The sequence below is a fragment of the Eptatretus burgeri genome, chromosome 4 (genome assembly GCF_056783735.1).
Source record: "Eptatretus burgeri isolate ZD-2024b chromosome 4, Ebu_testis_v1, whole genome shotgun sequence".
In the NCBI taxonomy this organism is placed as follows: domain Eukaryota; kingdom Metazoa; phylum Chordata; class Myxini; order Myxiniformes; family Myxinidae; genus Eptatretus; species Eptatretus burgeri.
In genome coordinates, this window is record NC_140964.1 from 139311883 (window position 1) to 139334966 (window position 23084).

At 46.1% G+C, this 23084-nt stretch overlaps 1 protein-coding gene across 4 annotated transcripts in view; it reads right to left on the reverse strand.

The window, feature by feature from the left end:
- LOC147029237 (uncharacterized) overlaps window positions 1-23084 on the reverse strand; it is an 85098-nt gene that overhangs the window by 38176 nt on the left and 23838 nt on the right. For all 4 annotated transcript variants that reach the window (XM_085876451.1, XM_085876450.1, XM_085876449.1 and 1 more), the window contains one exon: window positions 1756-2188. In XM_085876451.1, the coding sequence (XP_085732577.1) occupies window positions 1756-2188 (433 nt within the window). The remainder of the gene's footprint in view (window positions 1-1755; window positions 2189-23084) is intronic.

Below are 23084 nucleotides of genomic sequence, written 5' to 3' on the forward strand. Positions count from 1 at the left end.
GCAGCGACGCGCTGTTCTGGCACATGTTCCCATACCTGACCTGACCTTGTCACTCCCAGATGCTGCATCTTACTCATTAAAGCCAAGTTTTCCAAACTGAAGTCTTTGTGTTTTTCTGTTATATCTTCGTCTATGTGTTGCTTTTATATCCCGTCAAAAACGCAACCCTTGTGAAATGATGTAGGAATGCTAAAGAGTTTTTTTGCACATGTGCTGTGTGTGTTTTCAGTGACTCTGTTCATCGGACACTTTTCACCTGCCGTTGCTCGTACTAAACTGCAATTCAACTTGTCTTTTATTCCACAAGCGTCGACTATGTGCATGAAAATACAAAACGAAACATAATTTTCAGCATTTGTATGAGAGAGAGGCAATTTCAAAAAGGTTAACCATCACTGTTAACCAAAATAATAGCATCAAGAGTTGTTGTAGAACGAGCTGCAAGATGGTAACTTTTGATCACATTTGTTGTTCAAGTTGTTCAGAGAGTTCTCCAAATATTTCATTGTGCAGAGGTACACCCCTTTTTCGCATGTAAATTTCCAAGAATTTTCGGCTTCTTTAAAAACTTGGTGAGTTGTTTCATGGTACAATCATTATTTGGCAGCCATGATATACGTCCAGGCAACACGATGAATGTTGTCACAAGGAATTTCTCATGATTCTTACCAAACAAGCTACGGCGGATTACTTCATTTCAAAAGTCACGTGTTGTCTTTGTTAATTCCTTCCTTCTTGTGCTGTATTTGTCGAATTCGTTATTTTGCGTTGATTCCGCCCTGCTTTAACCGGCAACTAAAAATTATTTGTCCCTTTTGTCCTCATAGTCCTCATTTTGCTTCTTTTTTTCCAAAATTTTACTTCAACCTCAAAATTATCCGATTTTTTCGACTCACTTCAAAATTAAAAAAAATATTCCACTCCATAGAAATCTCAATCTACTTGAATTTCCTTCTTCCTGTACTTTTTGTTCTCCATTCTTTTTCCATCTTTTTCTCAACCACTTCAAACTCTTCATCGAATAAAAATGCTTCTTCCTTTAAAAGCATTTAAAAATTCTTCACCTTCCTTCTTTTTCCATGAAGAGTACCCCACCTTCACCATCATAAATTCCTCTTCTTATTATTCATATCTTTGTTTGTCCAATTTGGGAATTTGAAATCAGCATCCCTCTACTTTATGTCCCCTATTTCTGCATCCAGAATCAACCTGCCCTGTCAATGCCCCCACCCCCTGCAACTAATCAACTGAATGCTTCTCCCGTGCACGCGACCAACTCTAATCTTGCAAATTACCCCACCCCGTCAAACCAATCCTCAAACCTTGCCCCTGCAATGCCCACCACCCCCTATCAACACCTTCTCCCCCGTCCCTCACTGTGTGTACCTCAAACATCTGAGGCCTCTGCTCCATCCTGACAGATCTCAATCCATGCTGCAGATTACAGCCTCAATATTATCTGTTTCATGTAATCCTTCCCCCAAAGAATGTCCCTCTCTGCTCATGCCGATACGAGGAGTAAATAAACTACTTTCTTCATGTGAATAACTTAAATGTGCTGTTAAACATGGAACACTTTGGAATTTCATGTAATTTAGAAGAAAAAAACATTGACTATGTTAATCATGAATCGAAACATCTTCACAAACACAAAATTGTTCCAAGAGATTCCATAAGTTACAAGAGAAAAACACATTCATGGTTGAACATCAAGGTATTTCTTGCCATGCTCATGTGTATAAAATTGTTACGTACCAGACTTGGGTGTTAATCCATCATCGTGACAGTTTTGGTTGTACACATCAATGAAACCGATTCCCTGGAAACCAGGAACATTTTCAAGCTGCACATTTTGGGATCCAACAAACTTTTGGCAGAAACTGGAAAGTTCTCGAATAACATTTTCCAAGCTGACGAACACACTTCCCAACAGAGAAGATCCTGCAAGCTGGACAACCTGCGGCTTCAAAAAAGATTTCACAAATTTACAGAAGTCAGCGTACATTGCAAATTTAAATTTCTCTTTGGTGAGAGAGAGGAGCTCTGTTCGCAATGAATTGGAGTCTGTACAAGCACGAAGAACCTTCCGATTCTCAATTCCAAGCACATTGATCACTGCTTGGGCTGTTTCTGCTCTCAGACCTTGTGATTGGAGCCATTCCAAGAAGTTGTCCATTTCACCGATGACCTGCCAGGGACACAATGCTAATGTTAATAAAGGAAAGGTTGTACATGTTATTTTCTTGACTCTATTTTATCCAATCAATGCAGCGTTTTACAGCCAGTTTGTTCACCCCATGTGGGCTGGCAGGATAGCCTTGAGGTAGGCACACTTGCCACCGAGTTGTCCAGCTTGGGTGTGGCGAGGGCAGGCAGTGGTGAGGGTGTGGTGAGGGCAGGCAGTGGTGAGGGTGTGGCGAGGGCAGGCAGTGGTGAGGGTGTGGTGAGGGCAGGCAGTGGTGAGGGTGTGGCGAGAGCAGGCAGTGGTGAGGATGTGGTGAGGGCAGGCAGTGGTGAGGGTGTGACGAGGGCAGGCAGTGGTGAGGGTGTGACGAGGGCAGGCAGTGGTGAGGGTGTGGCAAGGGCAGGCAGTGGTGAGGGTGTGGCGAGGGCAGGCAGTGGTGAGGGTGTGGCGAGGGCAGGCAGTGGTGAGGGTGTGGAAAGCACAGGCAGTGGTGAGGGGTGGCGAGGGCCGGCAGTGATGTGGGGATGGGGAGGGCAGGCAGTGGTGAGGGGGTGGCGAGGGCAGGCAGTGCTGAATGGGTTGCAATGGTCTTGTCAAGGGATAGTAGGTGTTTCTTGTTGAATATTCTTCACCCCAAAACTGCCTCCACCGATCCCCCTTTCTCTCCTTCACCAAAATTTGTATTTTTTTTTTAAATTTTAGCACTCTGGTGATATCTCTGTACCTGCCCCAATTTTCTCATCCCCACTCTCTCTCCTCCCACCCCCCAAACTCCCTATCAAATCGAGTCATTAGCTTGACAAATATATTTAATCTGAATCGTGGTGTCGGTGTTGCAAAAGGTATGAAAGACCAAATCTGAATTGCCACCTCCTGCGCCAAATTTCCTTGCTAATTTCTGTTATATCTATGTGTTGGGCTCACCCAAATTCCAGCAACCCAGGGAGTCGTCTGGGTCACCTGCCCCTAAATCCCACATTGGCCCCACCATCTCTGTATAATAATAGGCTAATGTTGTCTGTCTATCCCATCCTGAGAAACATAAGCGCTCCTTGAAGAGAAAAAATATGAAATAAAAGTTGCTTCAAATCAATCCAAACCTGCAGGAAAATTACATGTTTTTTAAAATCGGATAAAAAAAATAATTTTTAACCTGGGTTGTGTATAAGGCAACAGACTGCTGCCTCAATCGCTAATGATTTTATTTTTTTCTGTTAATAAATATTCCGCGATATCTTTGCTGTTAAATATGGTGATTTTGGAATTTTACACGACACATCTATGTGGATAATAATATGCTGGTTCATCCATCCGTTTGTGTGAAACATTGCTTCCACCCGTGAAAGACATCATTCGACCACCATGTTCGTCTTGTCAAAGGGGTCTACAGGCAATTAAAAGGCCTGAACGGTGTGAAGGTCCAAAGGTCTAAAGAGTAGAAAGGAGTCTTAGGGTCTTCAAGGTTTAAAAGTAACAAAGTGGATTGAAATGGTCTTAGAGGTCTCAGTGTTCTAAATGGTGTAACGGGTGTTTGATGTCAAAGGGGTCGATAGGGTCTTGAGAGTAAAGATTGGGGCTAATATATGCTGACTGTAACAAAAGCACACTTAGTAAACCAAGCACAGCATGCCAGGTCTGAACATCATATTGTTGTAGAATGACCGCGTTCAACCAATAGCGGCCACTTCGCCCACCAAACGGACAATCCAGTCGCGGCTTTCCGGATCAACGCCGAAAACCAGCCATGGGTGTGTTTCTAAGCACACCACAACCTTGTCCGTACTCGACCCACGCTTCAGGGTCAATCGCCGAATTGTCGATTTACCTAATTAATCGCGCGGATAGATGAACGAGAGATTGTACCTCAACGGGACCGCTTGGAAAAGAGCCGCTTGAGCAGCTCGCTTCCTTTTGGGATAACTGAGCGGGGTATTATCGCGCAGTCCCGTTGGACCTGATCACTTTACCGGCTATTTAAAAACCAACTATATTCCGAGAGCAAGATGGCAGCTCAATTAAAGAAAAGACGCAACTAACGGGGTACATTTAAACAAGCACATTTATTTATGAACAAAACATAAGCAATAATGCAGTCATGCAGGTATGCAAAACATGCATGCAGTCATGTATCAATCAAGCAAAAGTAATGCAAAAGACAGAGCTAATACCGTCTATCTATTATGTACAGTGACATACAGTTCTACTTGACGGACTTGGCGCCACAACGTTCATACAAAGAAAAGCAAGGAAAACCCCCAGAACAGATAAGGGGTAGATAGGACCCCTTGGGGTCTTTATAACATGGAGCCGTGTGGACCGCAGAGGCTCCGCGAGACCGGGCTGGCTACTTTCACCTTGCTGGGGCGACCCGCGACGTCCCGTCTCTGCAACCCACGGTAAGGCACGGCTCGGCAGGCCACGCGCCTTGGCTCCGCTGCACTCTCTCCTCCTTTCCACACGCCTCCACAACCTCCCGCAGCCGACGACTCGGAGAGCGACTGCGAGTGAGAGAGACCCAGGAAGAGAGAGACCGACTCAACGGACAGGGAGCGAGTGACCACGACCTCCAGACCTCCACCTCTCGACCTCAGCACCTCACAACCTCGACAGACAGACAGCGACCCTCTCCTCAGCCCGCACTTTATACCCACAGAGCGTCGCCCCTCCCTACTTCCAGCACGCTGGAAACTTCCAGAAGTTCGTGGTTGTTGCCGCCAAGGGAGTGTGTCGCCGGGGGCATTGTCCGCCCAAAATCAGGCCCCTCCTTTACATCAACTTTGACCCCTGGCTCGATCCGCCCCTCCCCCGTCCCGGTGCGCGGGAAAGCAAGAAAAGGGGGAGGGGAAATCCCAGGCGTTATCGGAACTTCTCTCTTCGGAGCTGCTGTGGTTCTGCCCGCACTCCGCGGGGGCAACGGGTTTTCCTACCGTTGCCTTTGTTTTCTTTCTTGGTGAGTATCCATGGTGTAGATGTTATTCGATGTGGAGAGGTTTGTGGTGTGGTTGTTGAGGTAGTGGTGTGGTCGATGAAATGCGGTTGTGGAGAAGGTGGTTGTGGTTGTTGTTGTGGAGAAGGTGATGCTGGCGTTCGTGGTGGTCATGAGGGTGGTGTGGTTGGGCGGTTGACGAGAAGGTGGTGGTGGTGATCGTGGTTGTTGTGGGTTGGTGGCTGTTCATTGTCTGTGGGGATGTTGGCGGTTGACGAGAAGGTGGTGGTGGTGATCGTGGTTGTTGTGGTTGGTGGCGCTTTGTGGTGATAGTAATGGCGGTTGGTCCAAAATAACGAAAGTAAAAGAAAAACATTAACTCAAAGATCACAGCCCTGATCACACGAATAATTCCCATTAGACAACGGTGGGGAAATCTATCTGAACACAGACTTGTCGGCATAACTGATCTAAGGACCAAAATGGTGCTCTGCGAATTTCCACAGCCGTAACAATATCATATCCCTCATTGAAGGTGAGGTTTCAGGAACATACTCTAAGCAGGATGAAGATTGTTCAAATAGTGCCAGCATGGCAGCTACAGAGGAGATGGCTGAATGGGATGGAAGATAAAATAACTTGGTTGTCTTTAACCTTCCTGAATGTTCTCCAAATACTTCCAAAAGTTGGCAGAAAGCAGACTGAAAGCCTGTTGCAGAATTGATAGAGATGGGAACACAGGTAGAAGCGATACATACTGTCGTGGCCAAGGGTGTCGATCCAAGCCAAAATGTGGGGGGGGGGGACAGGTAACTGGATCCTTCTGCCAAGTTGTGCCCAGGCAATAGATCACCACGACAACTGCTCCCCATGAATCGATTAGGCGACATAAACAATGGACTGCAACGTTTTTTTTCAGTTCCAGATATGGTATATTAATACAGTGTATTAATACATGTGCACATACAGGTACATATACTGAACTGTATTTATCCAAATAGAGTGTGACGGTTCGGAACATTGGAAACGAACGTATTTGCCAACTCGTGGGGATCCAGTGCTGCCAACCGATCACTGTGGACGTGGCAAACGATGAGATGGTTCAGTCTTTGCTGACTCATCGTACTTCTCAGCCAGGTTTTCAGAAGGAGCTCCTCAGCCGCTGAAGGAGCGCTCAGCCAAGCAGGAGCTTGCTGGGGAGATCATGAGCAATCGAAGCAACTGTTCAACCTGTGGGAACAATTGGCGCACCTCAGGTACCATCTTTTGGAAGATGGCTTGGTAATCCTGAATACAGGAACCAGTGTACTGCTTCTTGAAGAAGAGCAATTCTTCTTTCAGACTCTCTGACAATTCTGGATAAATGGTAACGGTGTCAGGGTCATACTCTCAAGAGAGTAACATCTTTGCGAGGCCGCCATACCATTGCAAGTCTGTGGAGGTGAAGTACGTAGTCATGTTCGACATAGGTGAATCGAGCACTGCAAAGTATTCTGCTCTATACGCGTCTTCAGCCATCGAAACCTCGTGGGGTGATGCCTCAGTATCCAGTGTACGAGGAGCTCTCCTCTTCGAAGGAGGAGTGAAGGGGTCAATGCCGTGTTCTTCCATCTGTTTCTCCACGTGGACGAATGTGTAATGGAAGGCCTCATTGCTGTGAAGGTGCTGTATCTGCTCTTTCACACTCTCGCCCAACTGTAGCATAGAAGTTTCTTCTTCTTGAAGTTTCCCAACTTCTTGAAGTTTCCCTCCGAGGCATCTTTACCTCGAATCGCACAATCTTCTTCTACCAGGTATCTCAAGGAAGTGATAAACTTGACAAGAGCTTTCCGGGCAAGGATTTGATTGTCTTTGATCTGAGTTTCTATCTGTGCATGCACGTCGGTCTGCTTGAGGGCGCTGATTTTCTCCATGGCGATAGCGTGCGTCTTGCTTTTCTGGTGAGCGCGGAATTTCTCTAAGGCCTTCTTCCAGTTGCAGAAACCACTCCTGATGAACGTGTCTTCGAAGCTACCTGAGCAAGCGCCGAACAGCTTCTTCCTACTTGCACTCACGCATGTATAGCACAAAACCTTATCGAGTCGCTCGTCAAAATGAAGCCATGAGAAGTCTTTGAACCATTTCGCTTGAAATTTCAGCGTTCGGTCAGCCAGAGTCTGAGTTGGGATCGAATCTGGATCTGGTTGATGCGGCTTGAGGAGTTCAGGACACTCATCATCATCACTCATGGAAACAGCTGCACCAACTGCTGAATCAGACGCCTCAATGGCGGGAGGCAAGGGGGGATCTTTCCAAACCTCGTCAGTCGGATCTTTCGCCTTCACCTCTTTTGAAGGACGGAAAAAGTCCAGGATCTTAGTATTTTGCTTCTCCAAGTTAGGCGTCGAATGACCTGTGCCCCATTCTGTAGCGACGCAGGTTGTGACACATCGCTGAGCCGAACACATATGCTCAATGTAGGTACCTACTGGAAATTCCTAGTTTAGTTTTCAGCCATGTACACTGTATGAGTGTGAGCGACAGAGCTGCTGTCAGTGGGTGTGAGCGGCCAGCCAGCACCGTGTGTAGAAGAGACGGTGCAGATAGGGGGTGACGGTAGTGTACATCATGTACACTACCGTTGCCCCCTATATGCACCATACAGTACATGAGGTATATCTACAGTGCAGGGCTGCATGGTATAATGACAAGAATAGCAACGAAGGCTTATCGCTGCGTACCAACAGCTATTGCTTGATTTTTTGCATTTTTCAAATAGGCATGGGACTCGAAATGTGGGGGGGGGACAGAATATACTCTGTCCCCCCTGGTAAAAAAGGTGGGAGGGACATGTCCCCCCCGTCCCCCTCCCTGGATCGACGCCTATGGTTGTGGCCAAAAATATTGACACCATTGCACTTTTTTCAAATTATGTACCATTTGATCCAGAAAATTGTGAAAAATTAAAAATATATTTTGTTATCCACACCTGTATTTTTTGGTTTGCAGTGGAACAAAACAAAAAAAAGGTGAAAAAAATGACCAAATCTTAGCTTATTCCACACAGAAATCCTAAAATCGAACCTCTCCACCTCGTGTGGTCTTCAAGTTGTTCGGACCCAGGCTCCAGCGAGAGCGAGCTGGATCCAATCGCCGTGAGCCGTGATCCTTCCCGAGCTCCAGCGAATCCTCCCGCGCTTCTCAACACGTGCTGGTGAGACGAGGTGCCGATCCTTCCCGTCGATGCGCCGCTTCCCCGAGGAACCACCTCCAAGATGAGGCCGATGAGTCGCACCATGCCGGGAACCAAACGGAGAACGAGCTCCATGAACCAAGAAGAGCCAGCCGAGCAACCAGCTCAACTCTCCGATGAACAAAAGCAACCGACTTCTTTGACGAACCAAGCCAGAGAAGCCACCACCAGCAGCTCGAGCCGAGCAACCGGCTCAACTCTCTTCCAAACAAAGCAGCTCTTCAAAAAGCCGACTGAGCCAGCAGAGCAAGAAGCTCACTGAACCACCAAAGCAGAAAGCCTTCAAAAAGCCTCCTCCCGAGCCAGGCCACAGCCGAAGCTCTCCCGAGCCAAGCAGGACCCGACGGCCTGCTGAACAACTACTCCGCAGAAGCAAAAAGCTTCCGAAAGTCTCAACCCTAACCAAAGCCAAACAGGACCCGACGGCCTGCTGAACGACCACTCCCCCGAACAAAGAAAGGATCTCCTCTTTATTCCTATCCGCCCCCCTCCCCCGCTCCCGGCGTGACTCATGCCCCTGTGATCCATCCCCCGCTCAATCACGGGTGGGAGGGGGTTGTTGACGTCATGAATCACGGGACAGGAGGGCTCTTCTTCCTCTTCGCAGAAGAGGGGGAGGGGCGTCTCCATTGTATTATGATCGCTCTCTAACTATTAAATTGAATCGCACAGCGCACTTAATCGATTTCTGCCCATTAAACAATGGAAGGTGAACTATCTGGGGAACAAGCACTTATCAACATAATTGTCTAAAGGAACCTGAATGTTGTATGCAATCGAATTCCCAAATTCGTAACATTATGGAGACATCTCAAGGATGATCAAAGGAAATTGGATGAACCTGAGCTCAATTTCTAGTGCCAGATCAAAGGGGTTGAATACTTATTGACTCAAGACATTTCAAGCTTTTCATTTTTCATAAAATTGTAAAGATTTCCAAAAACATGTTTTCACTTTGTCATTACAGGGAATTTTGTGGATATTGGTGGCAAAAAAAATTAAATTTAATCCATTTTACATTGAGGCTGCAACACAACAAAATGTGAAGGGGTGTGAACACTTTCTGAAGGCATTGTCTGGTATCGAGCTGTTTTTACTAAATCTCCCTGAGAATGTCGTCATCACTTCCTCTGTACATGCAGAGTGTTATCAACACCTGGCAAGCTTTGTCACTGCATCGTGAGACCAGTTCCTTTATCACCTCAATTTTTCCAAACGAACCAATTTTCTACAACCCCCTTTTTGCAGCCATTCCTTCTTGCAGGACTTCTGTCCAGTACTTTGTGTGGTCAGACATTCTTTCAGTCCATAATTTGTTGGACTTTCAAGGAGAAAGATGGACGTCTGGTCATGAAATTTCTGCCCTCTCTGGTTTCAGGTCCATTCAGATTATTTGCCAGATTTTTTGTGCAATCTTCAGGGCATGAAATAATGTTAGCATATTTATTTATTTATTTATTTTTGAAAGGGGGTCATTCCTCCTTTTTGCTGTATCGTCTTAATTCATACCTCTATAGGATAGGGTGTCACTGTACTGCGACCTGTGCTACTTGTCGGAAACCCGAAAATTTGAAAAAAATCTCTGAAATTCTCTCTCTATGACGGACCCAGATTGCGTCTATTTCAAAGTACTAAAGAAGTGGGGATGGACATGTCTGATCTGCTGAACATTTTCAGCCATTTGAACCAGAAACATACCAGAATCTGCACGGCAGTTGTGAGATTTTTTAAAGACAGTGGAAAATCCATATAGTATTATGGATTACTTCAAGTTTCCTTTCTTCACTGCTGTTCGGTCTGGCCATGTGGCGGCTCTCCTCGTGGCTCTCAAAAGAAAAAGAAAAAGACCTCTCCTCCATAATCAGTGAAGCGACGGGTGGTAATTGCAAGTGCCGAGTGGTATTTTGAGAGACCCGTGGCATGGCCCCAGGGTGTGCATGCGCATCTTTTTACGACATGGCAATGCCAATGGAAAAATGTGGTGAGGTGAAGTGAACAACAAAGTATTACTAAATGGTTCAGTCACATGCGCTACGTACATTGTTAATTCGTGGGCAAAATTATAAAAGGAGCGCATGTGTCGGTTGTTATCTTCATGTGGGGTTTAAGAGGTGGAACGGAAGCCTTCAAGGTCTCAAAGTCTCTATCTCCGCTGTAATCAGGGACAAAGATGTTGAGTGTGTGTGTGTGTGTGTGTGTGTGTGTGTGTGTGTGTGTGTGTGTGTGTGTGTGTGTGTGTGTGTGTGTGCGCGCGCGCGCGCGCGCATGCGCACGCGCTCAGTCACTTGCGCTACATAGTGCTTTTGCATTAACTGTCACTCTACTATATATAACAAAAAAAAATCATCCTATTCTCCTTTGTAATAACTGCTCGATGGATCAAATTGCATGCTCTGTGGTGTTATGCAGTGTGTGGTTCCTCAGCGTCATCTGCTGTGACTATTATTTTATATTTATCCCCCCCCCAACAAGATCACATCGTTTCCCATTTTTGTGCGATCTGCTTTAATTTAGGATGATATTTCATTTCTTTATCAGCTTGGAGTGGTTATCTTCTATATGAAAGCGAATGAGATGTTTGTTTGTTTGTTTGTTTGTGACGCTACTCCTCTGTGCTCCCAAGGTTAATCGAGACAAAGCTTTGTCAGATCACTTTTTTTTATTATTGAAACCAAGATACACCTTACGAGGGGTTTTAAAAGTCATTTTCTCCCAATTCATTACTTGTGAACATTCAAGCCACCACCTGTCATGGGGAAAGGGTGGGAGTCTGGAGGGAGGGAGGAGTGAGGGGAAGGGGTGGGATGAGTGGAAGGATGGAGGGGTAGGATAAGAGTCGAGAGGGAGGAGGCGGAAGGAGGGACCCAGTGTTGCTCAGCAATTCCGGGTATCCTTGCTTTTACCCTCCCCCGCTCCCCTGCCCTTCATTGCTCTTCTCCCTTACTCGCACCCCTCCCTACTCTCTCAGGGAAGAAATTGGTGTGCACATGAGCTTGATAAAAAGCTCGTTGAAGTGAGCTGGGTACATGGTGCGGATGGAGGAAGACAGAACGGCAAGAACAGTGGATAGGTTGAGGGAGCAAGGAGGGAGGAAAAGAGGTACATTGTGATTGAGATGGGAAGGTTGTGTGTCAATAATGTGTGAGGGTAGCTGGTGAGTGGAGAGAGTTGGCCGAGGACAGGAAGAAGTGGAGGAGTATCATGGTCAAGGCAGGGCATAACCTTGGTACCATTGGACCTCAATCCTCAGAAAATGAAGGGAAGGAAAACAAAGAATAAAAGCAACAAATCACCATATTTGTTCAATCTACTGTTGCTTCGCACTTGGTTCAGAAGCACGCTGTGCGTTGCCATGCCAACTTGACACCATTACTTCGGAGCACTCTTGTGGTGTATTCTTAAAATCCGATTAAATTTTTTTTGTAGTTGTTACCATCTGGTACGGACGGGTGCAATACCCAAGAAAGAATATCGTTTACATCCATTGGAATCATTTTACTGTTATTGCTTCAGCCATTATTGTGATCGGCACATGGCACATGGCACAACAGTACCAAGACAAGTGCGTTATCCCTACTGTCAAGCCTGGTGGTGGTAGTGTCATGGTTTGGGGATGCATGAGTGCTGCCGGTACTGGAGAGCTCAAGTTCATCGAGGGAAACATGGATTCTGCGATGTACTGTGACATCCTGAAGGAGAAGATGTTACCCTCCCTGCGAAAACTTGGGAGAGGAGCTGTATTTCAGCACGAAAACGATCGGAAGCATCGTTCCAAGCAGACAACTACATTTCTGAAGAAGTCAAAGGTCAATGTGTTGGAGTGGCCAAGCATGTCACCATATCTAAACCCAATAGAACACCTGTGGGGCATCCTGAAATGTAAGGTTGAGGGATGAAAGGTGTCCAACATCACGCAACTTCGAGAAGTCATTGCAGAGGAGTGGAACAGGAAGGATCCCAGCAAAGACATGTGAAACACTGGTCAACTCCATACCGAGTAGAATAGCTGCTGTGCTCAAAAACAATGGTGGACATACAAAATACTGAAAACAATAAAGCTTCACTGTGAGAAAGTACATAGGGTGTACTCACTTTTGTTGCCCCCACCCCCTCTTTTTCACAGATATGCCCAGTATGTAACATTGTTTCCACAGAATAAATGTTTTGGGCCTGTACATGTATGACAGAATGTCTACTCAATAATTTATTTGAGTCTTGTGTTTATAATACATCTAAGTACAAAGTAAAAACAAAATATGTACATTTTTGTAAAGGGTGTACTCACTTTTGTGACATATTGTATATATAACCAATTGGCAATTGCTTTAAAAACAGCCACAAGGGTAAAGAAAATCGCGATTGCTTGTTTGGTGCTCGGGTGCTGAGTGTTAAAAGTTAAAACCTACTGTACCTACTTCCTGGTACGTCATGACATTATACGTTCCACTGTTTCAGGTGTATCCGATTGCATCAAAGGTTTTTAAATCATGTCAGAGATTAAAAGATTGTAACACCTTTCTTCGATTTGTTGGTGATATGCCAATTATTAATTTTTGCCCCGATTTTTTTTTTTTTCGGGATACCTGTTGTAGGGGAAAAATTATATTAATGTATTCTAAATTGTAACAAATGGGGTTTTAGAAATTTAAATTTTATGCTATAAGTCGAATTGGCTGTCCTTTTTAGCTAAGAGTCTTTTTCCCTAAATGTTGATAAAATGTCTTGTTCTGGAGCGGTGTGACCTGGGTTGATAACAGAAAACCTTTGCCTTGAAATGTACGTCGTGTACTTCTCACCGAGAAGAAACATATGCAGTTTGAATTGGCAGCCCCCACCACTCTCCCATGAAAGTATAAAATGCTTTGAAATGTAAAATTGTTTTAGTGCAAGCACGTGAGGATGTATGGCATCTCAGTGGCTTGTACTCCTTGGGACTGACCAAGTACCAAGTAATAATAAAACTCTCTGATGTAATATAGTACTTAAGCTGTGGAAAGTGAATTAATCGGGTTGGTTTAATGGTTCACTGAAAAGTAAGATAAATAAAATAGAATAATAATATTACAACGAATGGGGGTTCTGTTTGTTCATTGTGTGAAGTGTACGAGGGATACATTTAAAATCGAATCGGCTAGACGTTAAGCCCTGCAAGTTAAATAAGATTCCACAATCAACCAGCAAGAATTTCTACAACGATCACTATGAGGTTCAAGGTGAAAAATCCACAACACCTGTATATTCAAAATTCGAATTCCAAAAAAGCATATTGACATGAATTATTTTGATATAACCGGTATATTGTTTGACCCGAGTGGAAGATTATCAATTTGTAGTTTAAACCATCCCACCCTCCCCACTTTCATTCAATTTTATTGAGGCACCGAAACTCAATTAGTCTCGCAGAACAACTCAACTTGACACTTTTGACTTACTAAAATCAGACTCCCTGTTTTGACACTCACCTTTGTCAGCCGTAGCTCTATCACAAGATTCCAAAGGAAAACAAATGTGAATCAATCTGTCAATGGAACCCGATAAAGTCCAGCACTTATCACACTTTCAGCTATGGTATGCTCCCGACTGCCTGGTGGAGGTATGCTCTCTACTGAGTGCCCTTCTAGGTAAATTATGCTGCCCTGGAGAAGAGCTGACCCCTGGGAAAAAATAGTTGCGGTAAATGATTATTTCATCTCTCCATTAACACCACACAAAGTCTCTCCATGCATACTCAAGATCTCTTCAACCCATACTATCGGTTTAACACCATTTATAGAAGAAGTAAACCAAATGTAGCAAATCACAACACTGTAGAATACATCCATACCATTGCATTTGTCACAGCTGACAGTACGGCCTCCAAAAAAAACCAATCTTAGCTGATCCTACAATTGAAGCTGGAAAAATCCTGCAGAGAGGTAATGACTGGTTATTACCAATGGACGAAGAACACAAGCCAATAATATATCCCCACAAATCACAGAAACAGCCAAACGACCAAACACTGTTTTGTGTTCAGAAGAAAAGCAAAAATGTTCTGATAGAGCTGAGTGTACCAATGTTGGAGAATCTGGGAAATTCATATGACAGGACAAAGTTCCAATATAAAGACATCCTAGCATCTGTAAAAATAAAGGATGGCAAAAATATTACTTTCTCATTGAAGTGGGAAGCAGGGGCATCTATAACACCTTCAGCAAATGCCTAACTGCTTCTGGCATTCCAAATGGAAAGAGAAAAGCCATCATGGATGTGGGATGCAAAACTAGAGACTGCACTTAGAGCAAGTTATTTCATCTGCCTCTGTCGAAACAGCAAAGCATTCCAGAAGGTGAAACTATATATAATACCAAGAGCAAATTCTGAGGGGAGGGGAAGCATTCAGAAAACAGGCTTGACCCACCAATGTCTGGCCTGAAGTACGGACACCTCAAATCAATGACAAAGAATTACAACTCAAGTGGTTTTTCAACAGCCATCTTCAGAAAGAACAACACTGGATGAAAGGAGGCTTCGAAGATAGCTGCATAGGTAAATTTTTCCACCAATGAATAACGACCAAGATATATATATATATATATATATATATATATATATATATATATATATATATATATATATATATATATATATATATATATATATATATATATATATATATATATATATATATATATATATATATATATATATATATATATATATATATATATATAGTTGCGGCCACGGATACTGAGACACCAGCTTGTCACTCAGGGGGATTTATCCCCGATTGTCCTCGGTAGAGCCGGACCGACCTGGGGCCACCGCTCACAATTAACGTTGTGGTACGGTGGGTTGTTTTAAAAGCATGAACGCCACCCAGTCAACCACGAGTTCCAGTGTCCGCCGTCTAATTATTCCATTTAACTAGAGGTCACGTGGTTGCCTGAGCGGGGAGCACGCCCTCGGCAAAGCACCAATGTTACTCGATTAGATTTTAATGAGGGCGGCCAAGCGTTTTAACCGCTGGTGTGTGCCGACAATTTTTTGGTCAAATCTGTGGTAATTACCTCCCAGTCTATCTCGGTTCGAACAATGCTAGACCAATAGAAGGAAAGGGCAAACACGGACAGGTTGGAAATCGACCAATAATTTCTTCATAATAAAATAAATAAATGAAAAGAACTTTTTATTTGCTGAGGTAAACGAAGAATGAATTTCAAGGAAAAATCAATCAAAATGCCAGGAAAGAGACAAGGAGCAGATGCTTATCAGGGGTTGACTTACAGCTAAACACAGACAAGGGTACCCAGCAGATCACTCAGGGGGGAGAGGGGGAGAATCGTCTCGCTCACCAAAAAGTCGTCCATGAAGTGAAAACGTCCTGAAAATGTGTGCGCGCGTGTCACGTCCGTCACCAGCACACAGCTTTGCCGTGCACCCTCTCGAGGGGCTGCCTTGAACGCCAGTCGAAGTCTGAAGGGCATCGAAATCATCCGTCATGGGTTTAGACCCTGGTGTTGTTGGTGATCGACCCGTGCCTCACTTGTTGGCAGCGCTGCTCGTACCCACACGCGCACCACACGCTGGATTGCCGAAGCACTGGGAAGGGCGAATTGTCCCGTCGGCGCTGGTCAGACACCCGCTTCTTGGTCGCTTCTCTCGTTCTTTGATTTTTCCTCTTTCCTTTCGCTTTTCTTCTCCTCACGCTTTTCTCTTGAGAACGTTTTTTCCCCTCCTTTCTCTCCTCACTTTTTCTCCTCGGACTTTTTTCTCTCTCTTCTCTCCTCACACTTTTCTCTTCAGAACGTACCCCTCGCTCGTTTTTATATCCACGGGCAGTCTCCGTGGGGTGCCGTCCGCCCCAAGCTCATCCCGCCCCACTGGGGCATGGTTACCATGACGACCTGTGAGCTCTTAAAAAAGGTGGGCGTTGGAGCTCACGAAAGTTTGCCGCTGAGGAAGAATGGGGGCGGGCTTCAGAACTCGTGAAAGAATGTTGCTGAGGAAAAATGGGGGCGGGCTTCAGAACTCGTGAAAGAATGTTGCTGAGGAAAAATGGGGGCGGGCTTCAGAACTCATGAAAGAATGTTGCTGAGGAAAAATGGGGGCGGGCTTCAGAGCTCGTGAAAGAAATGTGTGCGAACGTGTCTGTCGTAAAGAAAAAAGCTTCCCATAAGAGAGGGGATCTATCTTTTACCCCTCTCAACGCATCACATTTAAGATCCCATTAGACATGGGGATGGGGCTAATCTGAACATGCATTAAAGAAAATAACTGTCTGAGGACCTGAATGTGTGGATGCATTCATCAGACCGGATTCTGAAATCCGTAACAATATATATATATATATATATATATATACATATATACATATACATATATATATATACATATATATATATATATATATATATATATATATATATATATATATATATATATATATATATATATATATATATATATATCTTTTTCTTCTTCTTTCGGCTGCTCCCGTTCGGGGTCGCCACAGCGGATCATCCGTTTGATCCGCATAGTGATTTGGCACATGTTTTACGCCGGATGCCCTTCCTGACGCAACCCTGGTCGCCTCTTACAACACAGGGATACTATATATATATATATATATATATATATATATATATATATATATATATATATATATATATATATATATATATATATATATATATATATATATATATATATATATATGTATTGTTGCGAATCTGGAAGCCAACTGCACTCAACATACAGGTCCTATAGAACAGTTATATCGGTATGTGTTTCTTAGTGAGGGTACCCGTCTCTCGTTTAACGGGTGAATAAATGTACTTACGCTGTGAGTTACTTTGATAGTCAGGATTTTCTTTCATTTTTACACACCTCATAACTACGACAACGCCAGCATCACCTTCACCTCGCTCTGACCGACGCCATTCCCGACGTGCGTACCCGCACGTACGTGGGCTGAGCCCACGCAGAATACAGTTCCTCTGGCTGTTTGGTGGGCAGAGCCCACACAATAATATTCCTCTGCCTGTTTGGTGGGCGGAGCCCACACAGAATAATGTTCCTCCGCCTGTTTGGTGGGCGGAGTTCAAGGAGGAGCCTCGCGGCGGCCCTCGACCAATCAGCATGCTTTGGGTGGGGTGACTGCCGCCCAGCCAATCAGATCCCGCGACAGGGAGAAAGGGATCCGTGTGACGCCACCATGTCCCCGGGCCAATCGATGGGCTTGCCGCTCATTTTGGCCAATGACAGGGCGACAAGCGATTGTGCGCGCCAAAAAAACTGTCCAGTGAGGTAGAGCGAGGAGGGCGGAGGCGTCCCCCCCCCCCTGCCCCCGGAGACAGGGTGAATAAGGGTGTGGCGCGATTTCGGACCTGAGGAGAGCTTGAGAGACACCATCCCCCATCAGAGCCGCAAAGGTTACGCGCCGCGTCTCTATCGGCGAACGAGAGCTGGAGATTGAGAGATCTTGCCGCCAACCGAACCGCAAGGGGTGCGCGTTGTCTCCCTGAAGGATACAGAGGAGAGGTTTGGTTGCCAGGACGAGCGCCGAGTGGAGCTGAGGAGGCTGATCACGGCTTGCCGGTGTCTGGATTTGGCTCGCCTCTCGCTGGTGCCCGGTTCGAATCAGTGCGAAGACCACATGAGGTGGACAGTTCCGAGGCAGGCTCTGGTCTTCAGCTCGCCTTCCCCTCCGAGCTGGAGGCCTCAATAAAGGCTGTGGCCACCGTTTCTTTTGGGTGTGTGTGCTTGTGGCGCCAGTCGAGTAAGTAATAAATTGTTAAGTACCTTGCTGTACATACATACATCTCTACATTCGGATAACTCTGCTTCTTGCATACCCCCCTGCCCCATTATAAATAAACCCATATGTTCAATGTATCAGTTCGTTGCTGCGTTTCCTTCCATTGGCTTAGCGTGACGCGTGTTGGTGAATTAGCAAGGTCTTTTGTTGCCGCCACAAGGGGACATTTGGACCGACGGATCTCGGTGATCATCCGCTTGGGTCGCACACGGTTCGAGTACGCTAGCGGCTCGTTCCATACGAGCATCGTCGAGGGTGAATTTCCCCAGCAGTTTGGAGGGCGTGGGTATTTCGGTAAATTGAAATTGGCAATCGACCATACCCCACCGTGGTCGATCTATTGCCGAACTTCGGTCCGATAAGAGAACAGTCGGCTCCGGAGTTATCCGGGGTGACGACTGATAAATTCCGGGTGTTCGGTGGAGCCGACTCCACTGCTCCAACTAGCGGTCGTGCTAGTCACCGACACATGGCCTCGCGACAATATATATATATATATATATATATATATATATATATATATATATATATATATATATATATATATATATATATATATATATATATATATATACATACATACATACATACACATATATTAGCCGAAGCCCCGTCACAGACGGATTCCGTTCATTCAACCACCCTCACCAGCTCACCCACACGCGAGGGCCATGGACTGGACAGGGCGTGCTTGCCCCCGCCTACTCGTCCCCCGCCCCTGCCCCATTCCCCGCCACCTTCAATTTGCTTACCCCCACCCAAAAATTTAATTACTCCGGCCCTGCCTCTTCACTCCCCGACCCCCGTCTCTTGATTCCCCGCCTCACTTGCCCCCGGGCCCCCGCCCCCGTCCACCCCCTCACACTCAACCCCACCTAATTCAATCCAGCCCCCGCCTTCAATTTGCTTACCCCTGCCCAAAATTTTGCTTACTTTGCCCCCCGCCTCTTCACTCCCTGCCCCCGTCTCTTCACTTCTCGCCCCCATCTCAACGAAAAGTGTTTATTCTGCTTCAGATTTGAAAGTTGACTATTGCCACGATGTGCGATGCACTCTTACAGGTACGAAGTCTCTTTCAGTCCAGGTCAGAGTACCGAGAAAAACGTGACGCGACCGCAAGGAGGAGCACAAAATTGGCCCTTCAGTATATATATCTATATAGTATATATAATGATTTGATGTCGCACAGTGACCTTAGGGCGTCGCTGCGGCGGCCATAGAATTTTCAAGGCAGACGCAAGGTGACCGCAGGGGGGCCCTCAGGCGAACGTGCGGCCAGACGGACGGTAACGAGTGGGTATATATACCAGTTCATTTTTTTACTGAAATAAAAATATACCAGTATATGTAACTGAATATACTACAACTATAATTATAGTATACCGTGGTGCCCCCAGAATCTGAACGCCCCATTGTTTGAAGAAATTGGAATCCGAACAATTTTTCGAGAAAATTTTGCCCTAAAAACCGAACACATTTTCAAAAACCGAACACAACGTTGCATTCATGTTTGTTCATGTGCGTCTCGCCCGCCTGTTCAACCCGCATCTTCGCGCTTTGTTCATTCAGTTCGACGGTGGAAGTACTCGTGAAAGCATCTCTCGTGTGTCGAGCGCTACTTTACCTCGTGTTTTCACCTTGATTTGTGGGGTTTTTTTTCAATTAGCACCCTTGTGCATTCACCATGGCACCCAAGAAGAGCAGTGAAGCAAATAGGAGTAAGAGGAAGTCCGTGAGAACGACAATTGAGTTGAAGAAAGAACTTATCGCAAAGCATGAGAGCGGTACGCGTGTGTCTGATCTCGCTGCCATGTTCAAGCTGCCGAAATAGACCGTGTATACGATTCTGAAAAATAAAGAAGCGATAAAAGCGTGAAAACCCGTCGTGAAGCGAACTCATTCAATGAACCCTCTGACGAATCGGCTTCGCGTTTTTTTGTGAGCATGGTAGTAGTGACGTAATGCTGCGTCACCCAATCGCTTCACCTCTTGATTCTCTCCCGTGGAACTGTGCGGTGAAAACGGCACGTTTGTTTTTCCACAGAGTGTACTGGGATATAAAACACCATTTGGTGCTTCATGGTTAATTACATACCTCCACCAGGCTGAACAGTTTACGTTTTGGATCCCAATGGCCACTGATAGGCCGAGCTGCATCCAGAGCTGATGAAAGAAGCGACAAAGCTCTTGCTCATCCCCCAGGCTTGGAAGATGATTCATGACCCAGAAAAGGTCATTTACTCATCTTATTTTCCCTGAAACATGGGTAATTTCAGTTGAAAGTGTCTTGAAAGTGGGTTTTCTTGGGGTCCAGGAACGGATTAATTCACTTTCCATTATTTCTTATTAGGAAAATAGTTTTGGAATCCGAACAGCCTCCTGGAACGAATTAAATTTGGATTCTGGGGGCACCACTGTATATGTATATATATATATATATATATATATATATATATATATATATATATATATATATATATATATATATATATATATATATATATATATATATATATATATATATATATATATATATATATATTGTTGTGGTTACCAGATTCGCAAACCACCATTCAGGTCCCTTAGGTGAGGTATCTCGGTAAGTGCATGTGTAGTTAGGCCCAAACCCGTTGTCTAGTGGGAATACATGTCATTTATACGTGCTGCGACTCTTCAGGATAGCCGTTTTTCTTTTACTATCTTTATTTTGGACCAATCGCCACCATCACAACCACAACATCAACCACCGACCACAACCACCGCTTCACCACAACCGCCACGACCTTCACGCACACCTCACAACCGTAGCATCGCCACCGTTCTTGCCCCGCTGTGGGTACCGGTGTTGGACTCATGCAGAACGCGCGTCGAACAGCGTGTACAAAATCACGGATTTTCTGCTTCAAAAACGGATCAAAAACGACACACGCCCACTTTTTGCCGTCCAATCGGTGAGCGAGGGGCGATTTGGCCCCGCCTCCAGAACGATCGATATATGCAAATTTGTGGATCAAAAAGCCTTCACGCCCACTTTTTCTCGGGCCAATGGGGAGCGAGGTGAAAGGTCAAAGGGAGGGGGTCAAAGGCGAAGTTACGGGGGGATAAAAGGACGGTGTTCGTCAGTCAGAGAGAGTCAGCAGAACGAGGTCGGAGAGTCAAGAAGAGGAGAGTCGGAAGCAGAGGGTCAAGACTTCGCGGGCGGTGGAGCTGCTCGTCGTGTGCGTTGGAGTCGGAACGGAGGGGACGGAGCTGTGGAAAGGCGGCGACACCAGACGAGGGGGTGCTCGCGTCGTGCAGGAAGCTGCACCCGAGGGAGGCCGACAGCGCGACCTGGCCGAGGTGGAGACGCTCGTCGCACATAATAAAGATCCTCTATACCCCGAGCATCAGCAACCCCCTCCTGTTTCCCCCCCCGCGCTGAGATAGTGCGACCAAGGGGGCCCCGTTCCCACCCCCTGCCAGGCACTGTCCACGAGGCCCGCGGGTTGCGGGGCCATCGCCGCTCCGCGTCTCATCACCAGAGGGGTAGGCCCGACCCGGTCTCGGCCCCAGGCCTACCTCATTCTTGGGGGATTTCTTTTCCTTGGTTTTGGGTATGTGTTGTCGGCGCCGTCTGTGAAGTAGAATTGTATAAGTGTTGCCGTGTGCTCGGTAGTCGGTATTAGCTCTGCACTGTGTTTTTCACTTTTATGTTTGCTTTTTGTGTAAATGGAATTGTGTTTTCTTTTTTTTGTGTGCTTTTGGTGGAATTGTATTTGTGTGCTTCCCGTGTGCCGCGAATAAATGTGCTTTATTGTTGAACTGTTTCCCGCTTCGCTTCGTCTTTTCCTCCATTGAATCCCCATCTTGCTTCACGTAAAGGGTTGGTAGTGGGCTGAATACGCCCGATAATTAATCGAACCGTCGAGGTCGACGATAACACCGCTCGGTTATTCTGATAGTACGGAACGGGTCGCTTAAGTGGCCCGTGTCCAAAGTCGACCTGCGGCGAGGTGCGATCGCCCGGTCTACCCTCCGCGTGGGTACTTAGGTAGTTCGAATTTGGCGAGCAACCCTATCCCACGTGGGGGCTGATTGGCTCGATCGCGGTGAGACCGAAAGGTCCACCCGTGACTGGTTCCCGGCGTTAGTCCGAGAGGGTCACGACTGGATTGTCCGTCCGGTGGGCGACGTGCCGCGATTCGAGTTACGTGGCCGTCAGCACGCCGGCGGGCGCGAAAACCGCAACACTGGTGTCAGGAGTGGGATATAAACTCATCGCCCTCCTCGCGGCACTGGTATCGGAGAACAGGAAAACGGGCTCTCCTGTCTCCAATTAAATTCACGGGAATCGGTCCAGGGGTGAGAGAAGCGACCCCGGATTCCCTCCAAATTATGAGCGAGCAAATTAACCCTTCACGAGAAGCAAGATGGCGTCTCAAGGCGAGCGGGAGCCGGGGGGTATTAGTAATGGATGTAGAATGTGTCGAATCCATGGCTCAGGATGGAATCCCCGAGCAGGAAATGTTGATTGTGCAGGAACACGGACTCGCCCAACTGAACCCAGGGCCCGAGGTGGGTGCGGCAGCGGCCGCAGTGTATGACACCTCCCCCCCCCCTCTGCAAGACCCTTCCCCAACCCTTGCCGAAACGGCTCAGCTGAGTGCATCCAACATGGCCCAGCTATGCGCCATGCTGGCGGCAATGAACGAAAAGATGAATGCGAAAATGATCGAAAAAATGGATGCAAACGCAAATGAAATGAAAAACGAAATGAAAGGCATGAACGAAAAGATGGATACATTCACAAACGAAATAAAACGCATGAAAACTAAAATGGTAACAAACATGAAGGAAGAAACGAAAAAGTTCCGGGGTGAGACGCAGAACATGGGTCGATGCCTGCAGGCGGGCATGAAGGCCGTGACCAGGGAGCTGGGAATGGCGACTTCACGTGTGGGAG